At 50.0% G+C, this 25,916-nt stretch overlaps 1 protein-coding gene across 3 annotated transcripts in view; it reads right to left on the bottom strand.

Annotated features, from left to right (window-relative positions):
• The window catches only part of LOC122539019 (irregular chiasm C-roughest protein-like), a 179,072-nt gene that overhangs the window by 48,242 nt on the left and 104,914 nt on the right, over positions 1–25,916 (bottom strand). For all 3 annotated transcript variants that reach the window (XM_043673582.1, XM_043673583.1, XM_043673584.1), the window contains one exon: positions 10,288–10,631. In XM_043673582.1, coding sequence (XP_043529517.1) covers positions 10,288–10,631 — 344 coding nt within the window. The remainder of the gene's footprint in view (positions 1–10,287; positions 10,632–25,916) is intronic.

Below are 25,916 nucleotides of genomic sequence, written 5' to 3'. Positions count from 1 at the left end.
TTAATTCCGTGCGACCGGGTTTACCATGGTTTCTAATTCCAACGACGCGTCCCTTTTTTCTCCCGCTCGGTTCGTAAACTTTTTCCCTCCCTCACAATCAGCGGACAACGATTCCGCTCGTACCGGAACGCGACAGCGTAGCAAATTCTTCGCTCGTCGAACAATTCGTAGAACGTTCGAACCGGGCGAATGTGACACGTGTTGGCTGCCGGCAATTACACCAGCCGCTTGTAGCAGATACCTATCGGGTGTCCAAATATTGTTGCCACCAGCAAACACGTGCCGTATTCGAGAGCGTGCGATATTAATCAGATATCGCAGGGACGCGCGCTGCTGGAACATCGCCGGGCGCCACCGTGTATATCTAATAACGGATGCCTTCTGAAGATCGGGCTTCGTCGCTGTTGGACATTGTCCGTGAATTTATGGCGGACGTGATAACGGATAATTAGACCCGGCCGTGGGTCGCCGCGATACCGATCTGTCACGCTTATCGCCGTCGATTTCGATCGCCAGAAATTTACGCCGAAACTGTATCGGCCTTGGTGTATATAAAAAAAAAAAAAAAAGAAAAGAGAAGAAACGCGTCATCGTCGCAGCAGGGCAAATGGCTCTCGGGCCATTAGCATACACATTGGTAGACGTTAGATCCCGGCGATATCGCGCGAAATCGGAATCGTGGATTGTGGTTGTGAAGCGAAGTTGGAATAGAGAGAGAGAGAGGAGAGAGAGAGAGAGAGAGAGAGAGAGAGGGCGTGATAACCGTCCGACATCCGCTGTATCGCGGCAAATCTGCGACCACGGTGCCGCGCGGAACCTATTATTCGCGGGACCGATTGTTACCGGTCGCGCGGTTCCTTGTTTTTTCGGTGAAGCTCCCTTTCTTGTCGCGCTCGGCATTTCCGCTTCTCCCCCTCCTCCTCTCTGCGGCTAGATTTCGCGAATTAATCGGACGGCGTTCGCGCGGAATCCCAGCCTCCTCTTCGCCTCTTCACCGTCGCGCGTTGAAAAATCTCGAAAACGAGACACACTTATCCGCCGCTCGCTCCTTTCTCCCCTCGCGCCCGCGTTTTATTGCCCGTTCTATTCATAAAATTGCGTTGAAGCGCTTAAATGGAGCTTTTGTCTCGCCCGCCGCTCTCCGGCTCGCTCCCGCTCGCTCACCGCGGCGTCGAGTGGCAAAAATTTTTTTCCGAGGCCGGCCGCCGCGAATTTAAAACCGAGTTAACTGCGAAATCGCGATGTAAAACGTTCCCCTTTGCTGCGCGACGCGTCGGATTTTCCAAGGGCAAACAACGGTCCACGTTACGAGGATTCCTCGACGTGACATCGGTCGTGTTGTTAACGAATACGCTGGATTAAGGTGAAGAGAAAGAGAGAGAGAGAGAGAGAGAGAGAGAGAGAGAGAGAGAGAGAGAGAGAGAGAGAGAGAGAGAGAGAGAGAGAATATACACGGTGGCGATTCAGCAAAAGTTTGAAAACCCTCCAGGGAGCCACGAAAATTCAGGCTTTACGTCACTTAATTTCGAAATTTCACTCGATTTAATTTTATTATCCATTTCTTTCAGAGAGAACGTAAAGCGCAACATATGAAATTAAATATCAAACAAATTTCGTGTAGTTCGTACTGCTTGTAGCATGTTCGTAACTCCACGATAATGCGTAGTTGAGGATTTTCTACGAACGACTCCACGTTCATCTGCACTTTCATGTGCCGTTTTTAAATATCGTATTTCGTCAGAGTGTCCCGGGCCTTCGAACGTGTCCGGTCTCGGTTTAATTGGCCGCCGGTATTCCACGCTTTTTGGCGGAGCGAAATGCAAAATTAGCAACAAGTATGGCTTATTTGCCGACAGATTTAATATTCGGGGATATCGGAGAGGTAGAAGTCGAACAATTGGTTGGCTGGCACGTTGCGTTTCATTTCTGCTCATTTTCGGCGTAATTTCACCGACACAAACCGACCATTTATTCCGCTTATATTAATGGTACGTCATTTTCTATTCAATTAAACATCGCCGTATAAAGGGTTCATTAAACGTTCGGCGAGCGATCAAAAAAAAATTTCCTCCGATCAACTGTGCGCCTCTTAACAGATTCGATCAACCGGTCGCCGGTTATTATTCGACGTTCTCTACCTTTCCAACCGGGAACAATTGAAAAATCGTTTGACCGAGGGACAAGAAGAGTGAGATTGATTCATGTTATTCATTGCGAGGATTTCACCGTGATTGTAAAGGGAGATCGAGGTCGCCGGACAAGTGAATTTTTCGTTTCACAGTTGTAACAGTTCGCGCATCGTCGACGGCACTTTTTACGTATCTCTCCATATCGTTCTGCTCGCTACATGTACATGTATATGCAAGCAACGACCAGAGCAGCGGAGAAAGACCAAGGAGAGGAGAGGAGAGGAGAGGAGAGGAGAGAAGATGGCGATTTAAAAGGACAAGGCACGGCCAGTGCGCAGATGCGTGGTACCTGTCGAGAGAGCCGCTGGCGAGCCGCGGGAGAGAGAGACGCCCGGTGAAAACCGGTAAGACCGATTAATCGAGTCGGTTGCGGCAGCAGAAGCGGGCGGAGCCGGTCGTGCAGGTTGCCTCACAACCTGTAACCACGCTCGCTCCTGCCGAGCTTGCTGACGATGTTGTTGCTGCCGTTTTCTGCTGCCGTTCGCGCGGCTCTGCCACCGTCTAAGCCGCCCGGGACGCGGATAATTGATACTGAAATCGACCGGTCGGGGCTGGCCGATCGAAAAATCCTCGGATTACCTCGGGTAAGGCTATCGAGCCGCGGCCATTAATATGCCCCGCGCCACGCGGTGAATTTATGCGCTTCCGTAGATCTCGCCCTCCCGTTTCTCCACCGCGAATTTCGCCAAGATACCGGTGTTAATTAAACGTATCTATTGGGCCCCGGATCGATAACGAGCCGGTTGAACAAGGCCGCGCGCGAGATCGTCAATTCGAGAGCTAATATCGCGTTCCGCCGGATATTAACGAGCGATAATTGGCTTATTCGTGGGAAATTACCTCTTATTAAGACCGTTTCAACACCTCTTATTTTATAATCATCGATGGGCTGCTCGATGATATCCTTTAGACTGCGGAGAATTTCGCGCGGTGTCTCGCAACAGGAGTGACGATCCTCTTCGAGTTCGCGACAACGAGCAAGTACATACGCGGTCGCGTTTTTCCCAATCGCTTGTTTCTCAATGTCCGCGGGAACCGACGAATCCGGTCGTGCAGGTTTCGCATCCTGTTACGGGGCCGCCGTGATGGAATTCGCTTCTTGCGCGAGGTTCGATCGTCTTCTTCGCAGGCTCGCGCGAACGACGATCGCGGCGTGTCAGAGAAACATCGAGCCAAGTACCATGTAGGACGACGAAGAGGGAAGGAAAGATTGTTGCTGACGATCACTGCAACAACCAGATTGCAATACAGATGGTTTTCTCGGTAGGATCCGGCGATAATGTCTCATTTGCCGAGCGAGTTGTCCACGAACGCATCCTACATACGTACACATCTCGGCCGAAGGATTCTCTCCTCTCGATCGAGCCCTGTCCCCTCCTAATCCCCGCTTAGAGACACACGGAGAGACATCCGGGCCGGGCAACCCCCGGCTGTGGCTCCACGCGGCTGCCAAGCGATTAACGCGCGTCTCATCCTCGTAACACGGCCATTTCCAACACCCCGCGATCACCGGCTATCGATCTCCTCCGGCTGGACGCATTAGTCGAGCGGTGCAGCGCGTGTGCGCGCGACAAATGTTTCGGAACTAATTTCAAGTTATCCGCGCGGGTTGCGCGTCGCACGGCCGCGCTGCTTCTTCAAGGAACACACTGTGTTCGTCCATTAAAAGCGGAGACACGTAGGAGACACCGGCTGCTGTGACCGAACGAACGAACGAGGCGAAAGCTGCCGGCCATCCAGTCATCTATCGCAGCCACGTCGCGTCTCATCTATTCATCGATACGCCTCGCGACACTGTCGGCAACTCCCTCGCTCCACTTGCGCCCTCAAGTTACATCCACGTACCTATAGCTCGGCCGAGCCTCTGAGCGTCGTTGCAGCTGTTTACTAATCTACACGGGCTCCGCACAAATTGAGAGCAACTCGAGCGTTAAGGGAGCCTCGAACTCCATTGTTGGGCGAAACTGAACTCGTGTCGCGGCCACGAGTTCCACGAGAGACTGATAGCGGGATCCCAGGGCCAGACCGGAACTGCCATCCTCCTCTGGCGTCCGCCATCTTCTGGAATCGATGTTCGCGTCTTTAAGCCTGACTGCGATTACTTGGCCGGAACTCGCGACCGAACCGCCGAATCGGATCGGGCCAAGTCGACCAAGTCACGGAATCGCGACTGCTCCGCCACCACTTCCCGATATCGACCTCTCTCTGCCTCGCAAGCTCGCGTCGCGTTCTATCGACAGTCTCGCGAGTTTTGCCGATACTCCGCAGCTGGAAGATTTGTTTGCCGCAGGTAAATCGCGAGAGACCCAGGGAAAATATTTGCCCCGGCGTTTCCAGTCTGATGGCAAGCCACGAGCCGTGGAACACCAAAGGCATTTTGGTCACTGTGTCGCAGACGCTCGATGGAGAAAGAACCGTTTCCCCGTTTGAACCGACTTCCGTCTAAACGAAACGTGAAACATGGACGATTCGTCTTTCGTGAAGATGGAGAAGAAAGCCCCAAGTCTCGCATTTAACTCGAGGGAACAAACAGCTCGCGCGTCGCAATTTACGGTCGATTCGACATCGTGGTACTTCTATCGAGAATTCGCGACACACACACACACACACACACACAAAAACGATCGACGATTCTCCTCTCGTTGCAACGAAATGCTTCTAAATTAATTAATCCCGGCGGGATGAAGGGGACTTGAACGGTGGAAAAGTCTGGTCGGGGCGGACTTTGGGCGCTCGTCGACTTTGTGGCCGTGGTTAAAGACCGAGCAGCAACAGCAACGGGAACCAATACGAACGATCCTGCGTTCGTAGCGAAAACGGTATGGTCGGCAACCGTTGAAGCTGCGATAATGTTATGGAAACGTAACACACGGTTCCTCGCCTTGTTACCGACGAAACCCACCAGCGCAGCAAAGTGCAGAGTGTCCCGACCTTATCGTCTAAAGTGCTTTCGCTTACTATCGAGCCATTGAACGGACATCTTCTTTCTCCTCGCGAGACCAAAAGATGTTGGTTGACTCGCGGCTGTACTCGTAGTTGCACGGTCGAGTTTCACTTAACCGTTTCTAATGCCAGTTGTTTTTAACTCTGACTGTTTAACTCTTTTACGTTTATTTTTATTTTGTCTGTTACTCGTGTTGAATTGTTAGTTGCACGTGTTAAAAATTTAACAGCAACTGCAGCAAGCTTTGTAATGTATCTAATAGTAAGGTATAGTAAAATTCGAAACGTGGGTGACTTGTATTTGCGACATTTTGCAATTAATTTATTATCGAAACCTTTTCGTTTCAAGGTTTTCATTAAGTGAAATTTCACTTATGAAATAACTGTAAAATAATCAAAGTTTGAATAATATATTAAAATTTTGAATTAGAATTCGCTTACGTCTGATCCAATATATTTTTCTCGCAATTATTGTCAATAACATTTGGCGGGCATTTATAGGCACCTTTGGTTTTATTCCGGCAATGTGAAGTGAGCCAAGGGATTAAAAGACCCTGATAAATAGCTATGTAGCGCGATAGTATTTCCTTTCCTGTATTTAACTATGTGCGAGTATCGAAATAAAGGTAGACGAAGTAAAAAACTGCGTATTTATGCGCGTGGTTTAGGTTTAATTGGAAAGAAAGCAATTAAGAGAAGAAACTTCCGAGCGTATTGTAAACACTGTGCATTGTTCGACGCGAGAGCTGGTTAATAGGTATTCAACAATGTGATTTTACATTTATATAACTTTAATCACAGTAAACCACACGCGTTGCGATTAATTCGATGTTACTTTCAATACACGAGACACTACTGTTCTTTAACGACGACAGAGTCTTATATAACGATGTAAAACTCTCTGTTGATTAATTGAAAGTATCTTGTTGATCAGCCGAAAGAACTTGGTTGGTTAATTGAAAAGGTGGAATTTTCAAGACGAGTTTCCCAAACGGCCCGCGATTCCCAGATAGTAAGCTTCTCGCAGCCCAATTACATACCTATTCAAGGCTAATAAGAAATTCGCGGTGAGCAAGGGGTATTCGCGCGAGTAAACAGGGCTTCCCACAAAATTGAAGCGAAAGTCGATGAAACGGAAAGCTAGAAAGAGAGAGTAATCACTGTCTCTTTCTCAGCTGAAACTGGGGGAAAATCGTGTCAAAATGAAACGGCGCTGCCCGATGTCGGGGAGTTGAACGGCACACGCTCGAAACGAAAACGGTTCTCGTCGGTTTCCTCGGCGTGCAGCCGGGGCCACGCACGCAACTTCCGCGAACCAGAGGCTCGCGCACCGTCTCGAAACTCGAAAAGTAAAGGGAATAGCTCGGGTAATAGAGTTAGCCTGGTACACGGTGTATATACGAGGCGGCCGTTGGCTTAAATTGCCTCTCGCCTGCCACGAATCTTATCGTTCCGAGCCGGCGTGATTGTTACGAGAGCACACGCGGCCGCGGCTGCAGTATGGCGTGCCGCGCGGATACGTCGCCCCCGCGTCGTGCTCGCGTTTCGCCCAGCACACACCAGCACACGTACTCGCGGTACAGGGCACCGGCGAGTTGGTGAATTGTACGCGAGCATAACCTATATAATATCGACGCAGATGGAGTGGGAGAGAGAGAGAGAATGTGTATCGTAAAATCGGTTGTTGCTAATCCTCGTCGCGCGAAAGAGGGACAGCAACAGTGCAAATAGAGGGCAAAGGAGAGCGTATGGTGCGGCCGGTGTCCGAGTGGGAGGGGAACGGGGGCAAAGCTCTGGCCGATACGTGTGTACCGTACGGCCAGCGATGTTTTATCGTGGCGGAACGCGGAAATTTTTCACTGGATAAACCTCCGAAACGCTGCAGCTTTTTGCGGTATTAGACACGGACGAGAGGAGGGAAAAAGCGTCGCGCGCGAATTCGAGTGTCGGACCGAGACGAAAACGAAAACGAATACGAGCACGAAGGGGGGAAACGAAAACGAGAAACGAGAAACGAGAAAGAGAAACGCGAAACGGACGACGAAACGACGCGTGCGCGTTTGTTGTTTTCGCGTTTGCGCTCGGTTGAATTGCACGCTCGCGTCTATTATGATATTAGGATATCGGCGGACGATGGCCACGCGATGACACACATTCGCGGCCACACGTCGGTTACGGAGAAATTGCTAAATCTGCCGGCCGGCACGAGCGACGCCGCGCAAAATAGCCTGCGGCTGCGAATCGATTAGATTGGCTGTTCCGCGTTCCGCCAAAGGAATTCTTTGCGGCCGCGCATGGTGGTTAATTGGCAGGTAATCGAATAAACGGCCGGTCGGTCCATCCCTGCTGGCTGAGCATAACCGGCCAATTTCCAATTGGCCTGGAACAGCCCCTGAAAAAGGATCCCTCGGGGGCCTTTCAATTTCACCGATTCATCGATCTCGCGCGCCCAGCCAAAGAAAACTTTCGTCAGTGAATCGTCGCGTCGTTAATTCCATCCCTCCCAGGGATTGACCACCCTCGAACGTATCCATCCCTGCGGCTTCGCTCCGCGCCACTGCAACGCTTCAACGCCGACCTAGCGTTGGACGTTACGTTGGCGATGCGCACATTTTTCGAAACTCGTTAAAAAGGCAATTTAAGTTGCCGCCTGTGGCACCGTTAATACTACCGCGTTATCGACTCTCTTCGCGGACTTGCAGGCTTTCGAACTTCCTTCTCGCGAGTACACCGTTATTTCGAATAATGCCGGCAAGGCAATCCGTCTGAATCTTTTCCCTCGAAAGCCTGCTTCGTATCATCGTAATCCACGATACCCCGCTGTCTCCTTCTGACTCTGCCTTTCTTCTACATTTTTCAGCAGTCGATTCGCCGACGCGTACGTCAAAATACCATCAAGTTGAACGCGTAACGCGTGTTTCATTACGCGCCAAGCGTCTGACGGCGGCTCGTCGTGTTTCGCAACGACGATACGTACACGGCTCGTGCACCCGCTCCGCGTAAAATATTTCGCATCGTTCCACCTTTCTCTCGCTACTCACTCGATCGGTTATTCCTTTCTCCTCAGCTTCCCCTTTCCTTTCCTTTTTTTTTCTTTTTACAATTCCATCACGCAGCGAGAAAAAAGGTACCGCTAGAAAGTAAAAAAAGAAAAAGAAAAAAAAAAAAGAGTGGAAAGGAAAAGAAAAAAATCAATAGGCCGCAGGAAATTGAATTTGGCCCGTGCAAACTGACCCGTCGCTGTATCGCAGCTGCGTGCCGCCGCTGACCAATGGCGCCGGGGAGAAAAAAATACGGAAAACGAGCGCGAAGGAAATGGCGCTGTCGGTGGAACGCGACCGTGCCACCATCGAGATTCATTCGATTTCTAGCTCATCCCTGAAAATATGTTCCACCCTTTTGCGTTGGTACGTCTGTTACCGGTCATTCAGCTGCGATATCTGCTCGCCTTGCATCGCGAGTGCCGCCCTTGAACGCGATCCGTGTAAAGAAGAGATCTTTTCTCTTTCCTCTTTTTCTTCTGTTTTTTTTTTCTTTTTTTTTTTTAACCCTTCGACTACTGAACCTCAGTTCATTTCTGACTCACGCGGATATCCCACTAATGCATATTTAGGGTCGTCCGATACTGTACAGAGTGTAACGGTCGCTCGAGACCGAGGTCCTCACCGATATTGTACCAACACAGACACCCGACTCAAAATTGTGACTATGGCACGGCAGGCGGAGGGTTAATCCTTCGTACATGTCTTTATCGTAGGCGCGTTCGATTATATCGACACTTCTCTCGCGTTTCCCCGCGGAGTCTGCGGTTAATACCAGCGGGCAGTTCGTTAGGGGAGTCGTTAGCCCGGAGTCGGAGCTTTATCCCCGGAACGAGTTTAGGCTCGTGGGAGAGTAGGGCGGGGGGGAGTTTATCGCAGCGCCGTGAAATTTCGTATTAGGCGAGCCAAACGACAGTCTACGGTCCTGCGGAAACTTTAAATACGACAGGCTAGCGCAAGTAAGTTTTGGCTTCAGACTCCGAGAAGGATCCTCCTACGAGAGAATAAACCGGGAACGACGGGGAACGACGGAACACCGCCGCAGCCACGGCCTCGGTTTTCTTGTCCCGCTTGTTTGCAAATACGGAGTTTCAATTTGTTCGTGCGCATAAGCATTTTCCAATATCGCTGTTCCTTCCTCGTCTCCCACGTGCAACAAAGGGGAAAGCAATTTCGCGAATGCCTGCGGAGATGCCGCCTCTCCTTAAGGACACCGTGTAATTTAAACGCAACAAACACATTGGAAAGTAGAACGCTGCCGCTCCCTTCCTTTTTATCCACGGCAAGGAACGCAGGATGGGTGGAGGGGAGTGGTGAGGGAAGGAAAGGAAAGCGATGGATTCTCTTCACGGTCGACCGAGGTGTGCCGGATTCGAAGCACAGGGACCCTCCCGGGGTTACAAAGGATGTTTCGCGAATGGGTTTTGTTTCGTTTCGGCGGTAGTGGTAATAAGTAGTGTACACGCTGGAAGAATCGAACGGACGGAAGGTCTCCCTCTTCTTGCAGAGATTGTCTGACTGTGCCCGTTCCGTTTCACTTGCTTCTATACGCGACGGTTTCCGAATTTCCCATGATTCCACGCCGTATTTTACCGGAAGACGACTGGCAGAATACCAGTGTGGGGGCGAATACGAGTGTTGTCATGGAAATTCGTATTTTTATGAACATGACCGAAGAAGCGAAATTCTACGCTCGGAGATTTGTTCCACGACGAGTGTTCCCGACTTTGAATACTCTTACGTATCTTTTCGCATTACGCGCGCTCTTTTGTACCTTCAAAATTCACCAACGAAATGCATAAAAATCTGTAAATCGGCGAAACGTTCGGTTAACGTCAACACGCGTCTGCTTTCACGTGGTTATGCACGCGTATTTTTTCTTACGTTCAGTAATGACCGCTATTGTCATGCAGATCGATTTCGCTCGCGTTCGCGCTCCGAGGAAAGATTTTACCAACGCGCGTTGCACTCGTTCTCACTGACGAGCTTTAGACTAGCTATTCAGATAGAGAAAAAAAGGGCACATAATCTACGGACGTGTTGGATTTTTACATTTCTTTCGCGCCTTTCTCCCCACGATTCTCGACCGAGCGGTATCACGAGTATTCACTTACCCTCTTCGTCGCTGCCGATCATGGCGTAACGCTCGTATCCCGTGAGGTTCCTGACGGCGCCAAGGCCGAAGTCGTCCTTTGTCCATTGAATCGGGCCCTTCTGATCGAGGACCCGGCAAGGAAGCGTCACTCGGCTGCCAATCACCGCCGTCTGATCCATCGGCTCGATCGCGAACCGCTGATAAACTACTTCCGTGGTCGTGATCGGCTTCACCGTCGAGGCCAGCGGCGACACGTTCGTCATGTTCGTCGTCGCCGACGACGTTGCCCTCGTTCCCAGTGTCAGTAGCAACGACAGCCAGATTACAGACGGCGTTGATCTTGCCACGCCTGTTGCCCTCGTTCTGGAAACAAACGATCGAATTCGCTTTTTACTCCTCGCTGCATCGCGCGACCAAGTCATCGGCTTAAATAAACGAAACGTAATTAACGTAACTGGCTCCTAATTCGGCCAGTGTTCCCTTTTGCCAAAGCAACGAGTTGCTAACGTCAACCTAAATGAGCCTTGTGTCTCTTCACCGAGTAAAAGCTAATTTTACTCTTTGCAAAAGCATCGAGAACAGAAACGCTGACGCGCTATTAGCATTCGTCGACGATTGAAACTGTTAACGATTTCGAAGATAGTTATTACTGACACTTTACTTTCACTCTCTAGATGTTGTCTTGTTACAATGCAATGTTATAGCTCTGAGATTGGAAAACAAGCGAAGACATAAGACTTTGTAGCCACAGAGTGTACTGTGTTCAGCACATATTCACACGTCATACAATTAGTAAAGGACAGATGTCGCAATTATGTTCGCAGGTTCCTACAGAAACAATACTGTTTTCAGAAAGAAATATCGTTGCTTGGAAAATATCACGTGGAAAAGAGTTCCGTTTGCGATAGAAAGAAATCACAAGACGCACTGCGCTGTAAGTTAACCCTCGTCATCGAAGGATCACCGCAGTGTGTCTCCTGTAAGCCTGGAACTACATTTACGGCGTTACACTTTACGGTTGATTACGCGAGAACGAGACGTCGTGAATTATGACTTGGACCACGACGTCGTCGGCCAACAGAAGCACGGCGAGAGGCGAAGAGAGGGGGAAAAGAGAGAGAGAGAGAGAGAGACACGAGACAGTCGATAGTCTCGAATTATGGATCGGCGAACGAAATAAAGGGTAGCGCTAATAGCAGGGCGGCGGTAACGCATTTACGACGACGCGATCATATATTCCTTGGCTTGGTCGTCGTTAAAAAAGTAAAGGCGTCTGGTTCGTTATTTAATTTCCACCCCTTCCTCTGGCTTTTTCTTTCCGGCCTCTTTCTCTATGCTTCCGCGAGCCGCCTGGTTCCTCGGTCGAAGCTGGTTTAACGACCTTGCAGACGGTCGTACGCCCGCTCCGCCCGTTTACCTTCGAGCCCGTTCTTATTTATCTTTATAGTCCCATCGGATTCGGAAACGAGAGCGGAGAGTAGACATCGTCGTCGTCGTAAATGAAACGATAAAACTATAGCCGGCACAGCAATTTATTATTGCGTTGCTAGAGCATATATAGCTGCCAGCGCACGTGATGCCACCATTATGGTAGAGTGACGACGAAGGGACCGTTCTCCCTCTTCGACCTTGCTCCTTCGTTCCTTTTCTTTTTCCCCCTCTCTCACTCATTTTACGACGGTAATACCGTTTGGCCGTCGCAACGAAAAGAAAAGGAAAGGAAAGGAAAGGAAAGAGAGAAAAAAAAGAAAGGGAGAAAGGAAAGAAAAAATAGACCCGCTGCTGGCAATTACTACGGCAGGCGTTTTACGACGACAAAAGGGACGACGACAACGAGAGAAAGAGAACTCGTCGAGCAGAAGGAAGCGGCCAGAGACCAAACGCGAGAGGACGGGGTTACAGGCTAAACGATTGAGAAACACTTTAATAGAACTCGATCAACCGGCTCTCTTCCACTTTCCTCGTTGTTGCTGCGACAATTACATTCGTGACTCGGCCGGAGCAGCCGGGGATCGATATTGAAATTCTTGGCCGCGACGGCCCCCGCGTCGCGTTCGCCGACGTGCTCTCCCGCTCGCAGTCGCAACGACCAAAGAGGTCGCTGATCGACGACGAAGGTCCTCCTCCACTCGATTCCAAGTATACCTGCATACGTATTCACGGACGCGTTCGCAACGACGAGTAAAACGACGGGTAAAATGCGAGAGCGATCTCTCGCGTCTCGTTTCTCGCCTCCAATCCGCGGGCCAATCTCTCCTCCTCGTTCCGCGTTCAACGCGCCGACGTACCACCTCGCTTAATCGTTTCATCGACCTCTCAATTAGCCTTCATTCGTCTGGCTTACGCTTGAATCGGGCCACGTCGCGTCTCCATCGTCGTGTTCCGACGAAGAGAAAAGATGGCTCTCGCGTTCCCGCGATGAGATACACCTATGAATTTTCAGACACGATCGACCACGATATTCCAAACAGAAAGGTGTAGTATTATCCCGTCCGTCTTATCCCGTCTTGCCCGGACACACATACACACGAACATACACACAACTTCCTCCTTCGGTCGCTTCCGTTACGTCACTCGTCCCGTCCCGTGAATCGTGGAGCTCGCACCCTTTGAGAAACCGGCCCCGGCTCGTTACACGCCGCGCTCGTGTTTCTCGTGGAACGACGCGAAGTTGGACGACCGCGACGTTAGCGAGGAGGAGGCGGACGTTTCTTGTCGCGGCATGTTCCGTTTTCTCGGCCAGAGAGAGAGAGAGAGAGAGAGAGAGAGAGAGAGAGAGAGAGAGAGAGAGAGAGAGAATGTCGTAAGACGGTCGTACGACATGGCGCGGCCCAACTGCTTACGAGCTCAATAGGATAATAACCTCTGGTCGGTGGTCGGGCTGCCGGGCCGAACCGTTGCCAATGGAATACAAGCCTAATGGACGTAATAATAATTGCGCTTGTGCCTCTCCGGTCTGGCTGGTTGCTGTTTGTCGTTGTAACTTGCCCCGTTCGTCCCTGGCGCAGCACCGCGAACGTGTCCGGGTAACGCGACGCGGAGCCCTATGTGGGCCACGTTTCCTGTCGTCGTTGACAAATGCCTGGATCGGCTGCGGCTTTGCGGCTTGAATCGATAAGCGCCACTTTAACGCGTTCGTCGAGGTTTCCCTCGTTTTATCCAGCTTGCCCCTTTCCCCGTCACCCACGCGAACGCCGTGGGAAATGAAAATATCACGCGAAACAGAGTGTCGTCGTTCTCGCCAACCTTGAGTTCGCTCGATCTCGTTCCTAGCCTCGTCGTTGGAAAGAAACTTTCGAAGGAGACGGAAAGAGAGGATCGAGAAAAAGAGACAAGAGTAGTCTACGTTTCACTTGACGAGGAGTAAAAAAAAAAAAAAAAAAAGAAAAAAAAGAAGGAGTCGCAGTCGAAGTAGGATTATGACAAATTGCGCGATATTTTCCTCCGACGTTCGCCTATTTTCACGGTGAAAATAAGCTGCGGTTTTAGTTGGTCGCGAATCAGCCCGTAGGCAAGCTACCGAGCAGTCCATTAACGGAATATCAGAGGGACATTCGATTTTTCGTTGGTATTAAAATTGATGAAAATTGAATTTTCGCTGACAGCCGGTCTAGCTAGTTGTCTGATATTCAATTTAAAAAGACCGCGTTTTGCCATTTCGGGCGCTCGTCTTTTCAACGTTATTATCGTCCAGCATACCGGCGGAACGTTATCCAGCGTGTAACATTTTCCATTTCACTCGTTCGCGAGTTAACGTGGCCGAATATGCGAGAAAATTCGCGCCTCAATTTTCTTTTCTTTTCTTCCCGTAGCCGGTATCAGGCCGTTCTAACCAGTTTAACCGCCAAGTCACGTTTCAGAGGCGTCCGTCAAAATGCAGCGTCGATCGACGGATTGCCTGTCCATTCACCCATAATCACGGTTAATACTTTCAATTAATTTCAATTCGAACATCAACCAGTCAGAGATTATAATTCCGGGATTACGCTGTGTACATCTCCGCTGTGCCGCGATAAATCATCATTCGGCCGGAGGTGAAATTTTTTCGGATATTTATCGCCCGACGGCCGGTATTTTTTCCAGCTCGATCGATGTCCCAATCTGCGAAACGATGGCTCGCAAATCAACGATTTTTAACCGTTTTAATCGGCCGGCGATTCAGACTTTTGACACGGCCACGGTCGTTGTCGAACGATCTTGGCATAATTGCACGGTGGGAACATTCGGTGAACGCCGCGCGAGTCGTTAACGAAGGACCCAGCGACGAGATCGTATCGGAAGCGAAACGCGTGAAGAAACGAGGAAAAAACACGCGCGAGCACACACGTATTACAGCGATTAAAGGGCAGAGAGAGAGAGAGAGAGAGAGAGAGAGAGAAAGAGGGAGAGAACAAACGAAACAGCGCGACACTTGTTACCCTTTTACGCGACGATTCGTCAGAAACGTAATTAAAAGTTTCGAGGCGACAGGTAACGAGGATAATGCGACACGTCGCGGCGGGAGCTTACGGAAGTCAAGTGACGATTTCAATTTTATCGCGACACGATCCACGTCGACGATCGCACTACGTTGTCGAGGTGAAACGAGTAGCACTCGCTCCCGCGTTTGACCACCCCCCGTTATCGATGGCATTCATTCGCCCCGCTTCCCACCCACTCTTCGTTTTATACGTATATATATATATATAAATCGTTTGGATGGCGTTAAAATTTCCCGCGATTTCAGGGCACGTGTTCGACCGACCTTTTGCTTTTCCCGTAGCTCCGGCGCGCATCGTTCGATTATTACATACGCCAACACGTAACCCCGGCCGTATTCCCCCGCCAGCCACCGTGGTGTATTCGTAGATCATGCGCCGTTGATAAAACGGCGCGGCTCGGTCGGTGGCCTCGCGATAATTAATTGGCCGCTGCTCATCCGAACAATTACACCTGAATGCCGCGGCAATTATCAGCGCGCCGCAGGGACGACGCTCGACGTCGAACAAACGCACTCGTTTGTCGCGTGGCTGCTTCCCACCCCCGTCGTCGTCATCGAAATTTTCACGATTCCTGTATCTCTGCAGCCTGCTCCCACCCAACCCATCCCGTCAGCGTGCGAGACTTCTCCTCTCTCTGTGCAAAAAAGAAGGGTTCATCGAGCGGTTGGTAATCGAGTAGCGAGGAGGAAACACGCGGGAGCACGGGAAGGCGGGGGAGCACTCTCGCTACGGAAATTATGTAATCCCCGGCGTGTCTCGCGATAATGGCGACGCGTTTTTTCGCTTGGAAAAATCCACGTCGACGTACATACAACGTATAACCCAGGCCAGAGCGGCGCGACACGGCGACTGCGTTTGACAGCTTCGAAAATCGAAGTCGCCGGTCGACACAAGCTTCGATCGGGTCACTGGAAAACACGGTCGTGGCGACCGTCCTCCTCCAAGTCGTCGAACAGAGAAGACACCGCGTCTCTGATCAATTTGTCATCGCGTGACCCAGAATCAAAGATACCAGTCCCACAGGGCCGTTTCTGGGAACGTCCGATCGCTGTGTACACGCGCCTCGCAATCGGGTCGCTGTTCGATACTCCGTGAAGATCCGGCGGAGTACGTATGTTGCACGTTACATGCATATGTCGAGAACGAGATACGACGCGCGGTCGATTCTCGACGCTCGAGGGCTCTAACCGTGCGCTCTCGTCTCGCAGTTACAAACGAAACGATCGACTCTATAATTTTAAATTTTCGTTCTGCTTTCTGTTCTTTCTCGCCGGCAATTTGATTCGGCTAGCTGGTTCCAAGTGAAATTTGAGTTCAGTTGTCGAATGCGGAACAATGGAGCGTGTCCCGTTTTTAAGCAGCGTTTTATTAACTAACGACTTCGATCGTCGTCCGATCGGCAAAGTTAAGGCACGTTTGGCCACCGTTACCGCCGAAACTGGTTGATCATCTGGGAACTTTGCGTGCTATTGGTATCAGCGGTCCAGAGTTCATCCGAAACTATTGGTCCCCGGCTGGTGATCGAAGCAGTCGCTACCGGGTAAACTACGTGTACGATATCCAATAATTTTTCAATGAATCCGGGTCAATATATTTTTAACCGAAACAGGTCACGAAAGAGGTACGAACGCTTTACAGATTATCGAACGCTTCCAAATTCTGAACGAGTGGCTCGAATAATTGGGAATCATGGCCGCGTGGCAATTGGAAGATACTTGATAATTTCCTTGTTTCGTCCGAAACGAAGTTTAGGATGTGATATCTCGTATTAAAATATGTATTCTACAAAAGACATATCCTTCGTTTTTCTTACTTATAGTATTATATATTATGTAATTAATATTCTTCATCATTCGTTGTATTGTACGATATAATTGTCATTTAAAAGGAAATGTTATTAAAAATAAATATTGAAAGAAAATATAGAAAGAAATATATATATATATATAAATTATTTAAAAAATACACTTGAAAAAAAATGTCTAGTCGGTTTTCTTACGTACACTTTGGAAGATCGAGAGCCTCCTTAATTTTCATTAAACGCTAATCGTCACCCCCTTCGACAGGCGCTGGCTGGTCGTCGACAATGGTGTATTCTCGGCAGTCACTCCCTTCTATTTTGCTTCGGTCTTTGCACGCCAGGCGCCGATAACTACGAAACCGCAATATCTCTGCCGTGTACGCCTTTCAATTTGAATAATCCGATGAATAAATTTGCCCGACCATACAGCCGGTTGCAATCGCATCGCGCGTCTCGTTTGCTAGCCTCTCGCCTTTCCACGGTGCACCGGCCACGCTCTCCCGGCCGTACCAATTTCCGAGGATCGTCTAATTTTTGACTGGCCCCTGAACGAACCGGGGATCGACCATCGGCCGGAGGATCATATCCACGATCGTATTCACGGCGTGAGATTACCGGCTCTGGCGCGGAGAGCATCTGAAAATTCCATTCTCCCCGTTCTCTCCGACCGATTGCACGGCATTAACGAAGCCATTAGTACTTTCTTAACTTTGCTATTCCGCGGCGCAACGTTCCTCGCCGACGGGCCAGCTGACGCGCGAAAAACCCACGAGCCTCGAGAGCCTCAGCTGAAATATATCATTTTTATCGAGGGGTGTGGTGGTACCTCCTTTCAACGATAAATCTATAATCGGTCCGACGGTTCCCGATTAAATATCTATTAACCGACGTGCTTTTTGATGGATGCTTTTTGTTGCAAAGAAAAGAAGAAGAAGAAGAAGAAGAAGAAGAAAAAGAAAAAGAAAAAGAAGAAAAAACAAATAACGAAGCGGACGAAAGTAGGTCGGATACTAGTTCGGTACGTTCACGAAAAATCACGAATCCGCTGCTGGATCTACGATCTCTGTTGGCGTTCTTAGAAAACGGGAGGGTCGAGAGTCGTTGCCGCGGCGTCGTCGCGCGACTGTTTTTTCAATCCGGCTCCCAAGGCGCACGTGTCGCCAGGAAATTGATTTATTATCGCGTAACCGTTTTCCCGGAGCGTGTTTGCCCGTATCAGTATGCATGGCGCAACGAAAACTGTCAGGCCTGCCCGTACGCAGCCTGGCCGGGCTAGATGCGCGGCTGGCTGTTGCAGCGGCAACGCATTGTGTGCTCACACAACAATCAACATTGGTTGTGTGTGCACCGTCGTTGCACACGGACCTCACAATGCCAAATTGACGCGCGTCCGTGTGCAACAGCGTGAGGTGGCGGGCCAGGCGTACGCGCGTGCACCTACCAACACAGAGAGACGCGTACAGAGGATAGAGACGCGCGTGAAAACTCGAGGCGCAATCTCCGAACGGCCGACAAAGTCGCAGTGCTCGAAACGAGGACGAAGCGCGTCGGAGGGCTGTTGCGGTTTCCGGTTGTTTCTGGTCAAGCTACCCTACTCCCTCCCCGCCCCCTATTCGGTAAAAAGGACGCGAGCGTTACGAGGTTCGGGTCGTTGAATCCTCCAGGGGATTCACCGTCCGGCTATTCGTTCGATCCCGGTTTTAATTAACATCGCGCGTTCACTATTTTCCACGGCGGTCTCGCTTGCGACCGCGCCGGAAGTAGCGCCGGTACCTTAACGCTCGCGGCCGTTACACCAGGCCGCAAGCAGCGCCGCCCGGTCTCGTTGTTTATTTAAGCGGGTCGCTGTTGTACAAACGCGGACGAGATCCAACACCAGCTGCCAACCACTATTTTTACGGAATCCATAAACATCGAAAGGCTCACCCTTCGATAGTCCTCTGTTTCCGTTGCTGATGATACCGTAACACGAATACGTGTGCATATATATCGGCACGTGAGAAAATTGAACGGGGGAAATAGACGTGGAAGATGGTGGTCTTGTTACAATAATAAATATATAAACAAATCTCGTTGGGGCATACATTTAAAAATCGGCAAACCTTCCATCACGGGATGGAAATCTGTCCGACTGTATAATCGATCAGCTAACCGTGTCACGAATTAAAGCCACGGGAAGGAAGAAAGTTGGAATTGCAGCTATATTTAACCCTTCCAACTATAGGATACCATTTGAGGTCATTAACTTCCGTCAGCGTTCGTAACTCGCGTGTGCAACGAGCTCGAAGATTCCACGTGGCGTCGTATTCGCGTGTTCGGAATTCCTTTCTTCCCCCCCGAGATGTATTTTTCCGCGTGGGAGAAATAGAAAGCAGAGGCGGGGCAGGGATTACGTTTGCGAATGATGTCGCACGACGATTCTAACGACATCGTCCTCAGCGAACGACAGGTCCGTGCACCGAATCTCGCTCGAATTCCCTTTTTAACGATAGTTTTTAATATAGCGCCGGAGATATAGTCTATAACTCGATACACCACGGTTCATTGGAACATAGGAGGATGGGCGTGTCGCGTGTACGGCCCCGCTTTGTCGGCGATCGACAGCTTTAAGTTGCCCTTTCAACAATTACCCTGTGACCCCTGGAAACGTACAGGCGCGCGATAAAGAAGCGTCCGGTTCGTGTAAATGTCGTGCACGCTCTGTTCACGACATTGTGTCGCGCGGCGACTCTGTCAGGGAAAAAAGCGCCAGGCTAACGGAGAGAACTACTCGGGACACGCGGGCGAAAAACAAGATACTCGAGTTACTGACGTCCCCGTGTAAAAGCGCGGACCTCTGTCCTCGAAAAAACAAGATCGCTCAGTCTCGACCGTATTCGTCGTGTCGTCTCTGTTGAAAATAAAAGTCCCGAGCCTCACGATGAAAACGTAAATCGAACGATAAACTACAGCGTCCACGGTCGAATAAAAATATTTAATTATCGTCTCGTTTGACGTGTCGTTTTCTGCTGAAAATAAAAATCCAAACCGGACGGACGTGAACGTAAATCGAACGACAAAGCGAAGCGTCCACGTCCGAAATAAAAGTATATTTAACCGCCGAATCCGAGTAATCGTCGTCCAGAATTTGTCAGCCTCCAAGAAGGAAAGGTTCGATCGTTCCAAAAAAAAAGAAATTTCGCAAAGATCAGAGACCTACGATGATAATCAATGATTACCAGACACGATTACTTTATAGACGTTTTACGGCTACTCTGTGACAAAATGCACTTCGTCTCGACTTGGCAGTCGTAAATTGTCTCGCATTGCGACTGAATCACGGACTAAGAAGAATGTAAATGCAAAAGAACAGAAAGAGAGAGAATCTTGATCCTTATTTTATCCGGTGGTATCGCGAGTCTCGGGTCTCGCGGTTTGGAAGAAGACACCTGACAAGATGTTCCACGGGACACGGGACAATGTCTGGACGGATTTCGTGCTCCATTCCACGCATACGTCAGGACGGAGCTTAAGCGCGTTACGTGTGTCCCTTTTATGCACCAGAAAACATCCTCCGACCGCTAACCGTTCCACCGTCCGTGTCCTTTTCTTGGCCGCCGTCGTTCGAACGCGGGTGAACGAGCCGCGTTACAGGAAACCGGAGAGAGACGCGCTCACAACCAGGACACATATAATATCGAAGTTATGCACCGTGACAGTACGCTGGCTGCTTCACAATGAGGGAATCCTTGCTTGTCCGGGCTCGAGCTGCGCCCGGTGATTTAAGATCGTGAACTCGCGAAGCGGATATCGATCGTTCGTAACCTCCATTCTCTGTCCACCTGCCCTCTTTCTCTCTCTCTCTCTCTGTCTCTCTCTCTGTCTCTCTTCCTTTCTGTCACTCTTCTGGCTCTCTGGTTCCGTAGACGAGGACAAGTTTCTCCGTCGTTTCTATCTCGCGGAAAAATAAATAAATAAATAAATAAATAGAGGAAGGGGCAGGCGCGAGAATAGGCACGTGAAAGAAAAAGAAGAAAAGAACGTGCGGCCTGGTATCGGGACGAAGATTTCCCGATCGTGCTTTACAACCTGAAAACCTGGGTGGCACGGCTAGAATGGCCGACTAATGGAGGTTATTCAAGCCGTCGCTAGACTTCTCCTTTTCCGAGTTTAATATTCGAAATTATAGGAGGCGGCGGCAATTTTGCGAATATTCAACGGAGAGGAAAGGAATAGCTGCCGGTGACCCAGATATCAGCGAGCTTCGATTCCTGGAAGCTTCTGGTCGTTAGGCGAACGAAAACGCAAGCCGCCCGCCGTTGGCTAAGCTACAACCTATTAATCCAATTGATTAATCCTCTCGTTACCCTGCTAATTAATTAGTATGATTAATTCCAGACGCGGCGAGAGTAGAATAGGTTTACAAGTATGTTGCCGGGCGTAAACGGCCCGAAATGTCGTTTTGAACGCTATCATAAACGCGGTGAACGAGGGCTGACGCGCGGAATCACGCGGATATCCACCGGCGGATTGTAATCGACGTTTGTAACTGTAATTGAACGGACGCGAGAAACTCGACGAGCAACGTTACAGCGGCGGCTGCTTAAACGCGCGATTAACACTCCTTTCGCGTTTGACGGGGCGCTTTAGAGGATAAAATTAACATTGATAGGGGCGGCAAAATATTTCTAGCGCGGCTTTGAAGGCTTTTCCTTTTTTTTTTTTTTTTTTTTTAAACGTCAGGGTCTCGACGCGTGCGTCAGAGACTTTTCACTGAACGAAGCGTGTCAGGAGGGTTCCTCTACACACGCCGAGGTCTCAAACGTCGCGTACGTGAAAACGGAACGCGAGAGAAACCGGAGACGCGTTTCTTCGCGTTGTGTCGGAGCGTTGATGGTACTCGGGAAACGGAATTAAATCGTAGAACGAGGCGGGCAACTGGCTCCGCGAATCAGATATCATTAGACAGGAGTTGATACAACGAGACCGCGAGACCTGGTCGCAAAGAGGCAGTAAACGCCGCTACAGTACCCCCTGCGGTCTATCTCCGTGCTCGCGTCCGCGCTCTCTACGTGTGCTGCCAGCAGTACATACATATACACGCGCCGGTACATATGTACGAGGCGGCGGTGCACATCCCTGGAGCGTATACATCTGCAATGCAGAAACGAGACGACCATGTAAATTCAATATTTGCGCCGTGATGGAATGATCATTCCGCGGAGGGAATGATCTGCCGGACACTTAAGAGAGGAGACGAGAGGCCTCTCCGCGAGGCGCGTAGGTATGTATATCGGGTGAAGACGACAGCGCCGGATGAGAACACGGGGAAACGGTTTGCAGTTTCAACGAGCGGCACGATCATTTTCTACCGCTAGAAACGGCGCGCGACAATATCTCGAGACTGGCGAGCTTTCTATAGCAATGGCGCACGTTCGCCGCTCTTCCGTCGCTGGATAATCGCGGATTTCATCGAATATTCGATGAAACACTCTGCCGACATCCGGCTACATTCGTCCTCGGCTGTTCCCTTGAATTTTTATAGCGCCACGATCGATGAATACGCGAAATACCCTCCGGCTCGTAACATACGTGCACGTACGTATCGTTGTGGTTGTCGATCGATCGGTTAATTCATATTTAAATGGCGGCATCGTCTGGCGCGAAACGACGAAATCGTGAAACAGAGGGAGGGAAGAGAGAGAGAGAGAGAGAGAAAGAGGGAGAGAAAAAGAGGATAAAAAAAGAAGAGGGTGACAGGGTAGAACACAGGGGGTGCTTGGATCGAGCACTTGCCACCGTGGGAGCTTTCGCGTTAATCACCTGGAGGCTGTCTCATTACGAGAATCAAAATATCCGTAAGAGAGGCGAGGCGAGGCGAGGCGAGGCGAGGCGACGCGACGCAATCGTATCGGAGCGTATCGTACGCGAGTGGCGCAACGTGTAGATAGAGAGGTAGAGGGGCGCATGGCCGCCTCGTGTATGTGTGCGCCCCTGTGACGGAGGGTTTGTCAGCCGGCAACCCCTTCTAGGGTTGACCTTTCGCCGCGTGGATCGATATCGTGAAACGATATTTCCTCATTACGGTCGCGCGCTGCCACCTCGGCTCGCGGCCGCGCGCGTGTATAAATTTCCTCGCCCGAAAAAAAAAAAAAAAAAGAAAAAAAACCGGCAGCGGGACGCGTCTCGCGGTCGCAGCTGCGTGCCCCGCGCAACTGTTTCCCAGGCAGTGCTGGTACGTGTCGCGCGCGAATTCGGGAGAAAGGTCGAGAAAAATGGGGGATTGTCTATTACCGGTGCACGCCGCGTCGTCGTCGCGAATGATTCATGCACGCGGAAATACGCGCGTATGTACTGATACGTACGTATGCAAACATACACGTATTCTACGTGGGACAGTCAAAAAGTACACTACACGCGCTTACGACTTTTCGTGTATCAAACATATTTCGAAATGAAGTTTGGTAGAAACAATGTTTAATGCAAATCGCCTGTCTTCGTTATCAATCGTATAACATGGCGTGTACACACGGAAGAAGCATTCAAATCGGAGATTCGCTTTTCAAAGATCTGTTCCCGTGCTGAAATTTATCCGTGTACAGAATAGATATGCCACAAAGTTCTTGGAAAGTGGCGCATTTCATTCGAGGCGTACTTATCGAAGACGATTAATCAGAGGATCGACACGATCCATAAAAGATCTGTTGCAAAAATTTAAGTGAAAAGTGTGACAACAACACCCTCCCACTGTCACTCTGCGACTGTTACATTTTTGAACTGATAGAAACAGAGCTCACTCGGACGAAAAAGTCGAACTGTGCGACTCAAGAATGTCCACCGCAAATTGGACGAAATTTTTTCAACGAGGCGATAGAAGAACTAGTGCCACAATACGAAGTCTCACTGTTCACGAATTTCTTTCTGCGCGTATCGATGCGATATCGCAGCATAAAAAACCAGATTTGGGATTGTTTGTCTAGTCTCAAGATGTAAAATACGAGCATACGGAAGTATCGAGTCGTGGGAGCGTGCAGATCTTGAAAGAATTATAGAAAGAACTTTATCATTAATTACCATATTCAGACTTATTCCTTAATCCTTTGGTTAAAATTAACAAACTTTATATCTATTATAAACCACGTGGGTTTAATTTAGTTAATTACTTTCGACATGGGGATTACGTAGGACGATGGCTGACACATTGTATCATGAAATAAATAAACAATTAATTTAAAAAGACAAGCAATTCTCTATGTTTAACGAGGAAACTGAAACTTACTCTCGTATATACACCGTGTTCTACGTACACGAAGGTAAAGTAGAACGCATTCCTAAGGATACGTAGGATACGTTTACGAAAAAACGAAAGGGGCGCGTGTGTTGGTTGCCTGGCTTTTGTATAGCCAGAAGGAGGCAGCTGTCTCGAGGTAATTACACCGTCTTCCTGTGATTTTAATAAACGCGGGGCTGAATAGAAACAAAGTTACGTCTCGTCGCGAGAAATTCTTTCAGCGGGATGAAAATTTCACGTGGCGACCTGCGAAACGAGATAGGAAAGCGGCGCGCGCTCCTCCTTATCCACCAACGCCGGAAGTATGCAATACTTGCGTACTCGCGGGAGAATAAAGTTATTGCGTGTCCAGTGTTATTTCGCTCGCTGTTTAAACGGCTGTGTGCCGGTCCGCTTACGCCAGGTATGCCTACGCCACCCATTTCTACTGCACCTTACACTCCATTATCATACTACAGCGCTTCGTTATTCCATTACGATCCACGAGCGAGCTCGCGAGCACGCTTCCATTTACGTTACGCAAATTATTTTATCATCGGGAACGACCGCCAGAAATGAATCGGTTATACCGTAAAGCACTTCGCCAGCCATCCACGCGTTAGCGATCCTCGTCGTTGTCGTCGATGTCGTCGTTTATAACCGACGTTTCTCACCGTTCTCCGCTTTGCTAGAGAGTCGAGGCTAGAGTATCGACTCTCTCTACCCAAGCCGATTAACCGGCGAATCCGCCGCCGATTCCGATATCCCTTCCGACTGACGTTTCGATTGTCGACTCGACTCGCCATTGTGGCCACGGAAATACCAGCTAATTCGATTAATCCTCTATTAATTACACTCTCTAGGATCCGTGCTAATCTCCGCACGGTCGTTCGCGTCACGAAGTCCAACACGGAGCGACGACTGCAGAACAGTTTTACCAGGAGGGGGGGGGTGGGGGGGGAGTAAAGGGGGGGAAGATCGTGCGAGCGTCACGTGCCATGTATCTCGTTCCGATCGTTCTCACCCCTCGTCAACGTAATCTCCTTACGTCAGACCGCAATGACGAAACGTTGAAACAAACTGGTACGAGGGCGTAGCCCCCTCTCTGTTCGAACGAGCAAATTCTTTATCGCCGGTGACTGGAGGATGCTTGCCGCTTGATTTGATCCGAGCGAATTCCACGAGAGACGCGACGACATACTTAATGGGGGCCGATTTCGCAAACTCGCTCGGGGGCGATTACGCGGCCTGTGATCGATTCCCCGGGATGAGAATCGCTCGACGGCGAGGGTGATACCGACCGGCTCGGTGTTTAATCAGGAACAGGTGCCTCGAAATTAACGCGTCGTTTCCTCGATTCTGCCTCGTTTCCCTCGGCGAACAGCGTGCAAGTCGACTCCCCGAGCGACGCGAGTTCAGCGGTTTTCGAGATACTCGACGAGAGGCTCGACAACTGGCTGAAGGACGGAAGGATCACGGAACGACGAGACGGCGTCAAACAAACGCGCCGATCAAATAACGACGTCGTTACATCGCGCAAGTGAAATAATCCATCCACGAGCCGGCGTCGATAATCTGAAACGCGCGGGTCAAACGCCGCGAGAAGATGCCTTCTCGCGCGACTGGCTCGCGATTTGTCGGGGAAGCCATAGAGCAATAAAGCGCAGTTTACGTCGTAATGTCGAGCGAGCAAGTCGAGTGGAGAGCGATCGCTAATCCGGGAGGGGCAGAGTGTAACGACATTCGACGCGGCGATTAAAAAGGATTTCTCGTTGAAACTTGTTAAGGATTTGCCTTGGCTTGGTAATTAATCGGAATGGCTGGTTCTCGCCGCGAGGAACGGCAGCAGCCTCTCCCTATGAATCGATTACCAGGCGGATACATAAGCGCGCGATAATAAAATTGAACGAACGACGTTTTTACCTCGCGTTTGGAGATAATTGGAACGACGGTGAGAGGACGGCGCTTTGACATCGTTGGGCAATTTCTGCGGCGGAGTAACAGATTAACACGTTGTCGGGACAACGGCAACAACAAGAAAAAGAAAGAAAGAAAACCGCGGATGCAACGAAGCGAAAGAATTAGCCGGTGACAGGGCGGGGGTGGAAGAAACGCGG

This window comes from Frieseomelitta varia, unplaced genomic scaffold (assembly GCF_011392965.1).
Source record: "Frieseomelitta varia isolate USP_RPSP 00005682 unplaced genomic scaffold, Fvar_1.2 scaffold_188, whole genome shotgun sequence".
NCBI lineage: Eukaryota > Metazoa > Arthropoda > Insecta > Hymenoptera > Apidae > Frieseomelitta > Frieseomelitta varia.
The sequence above is the reverse complement of the archived record's forward strand: the minus strand, read 5'-3'. Positions and strand labels throughout refer to the sequence as shown.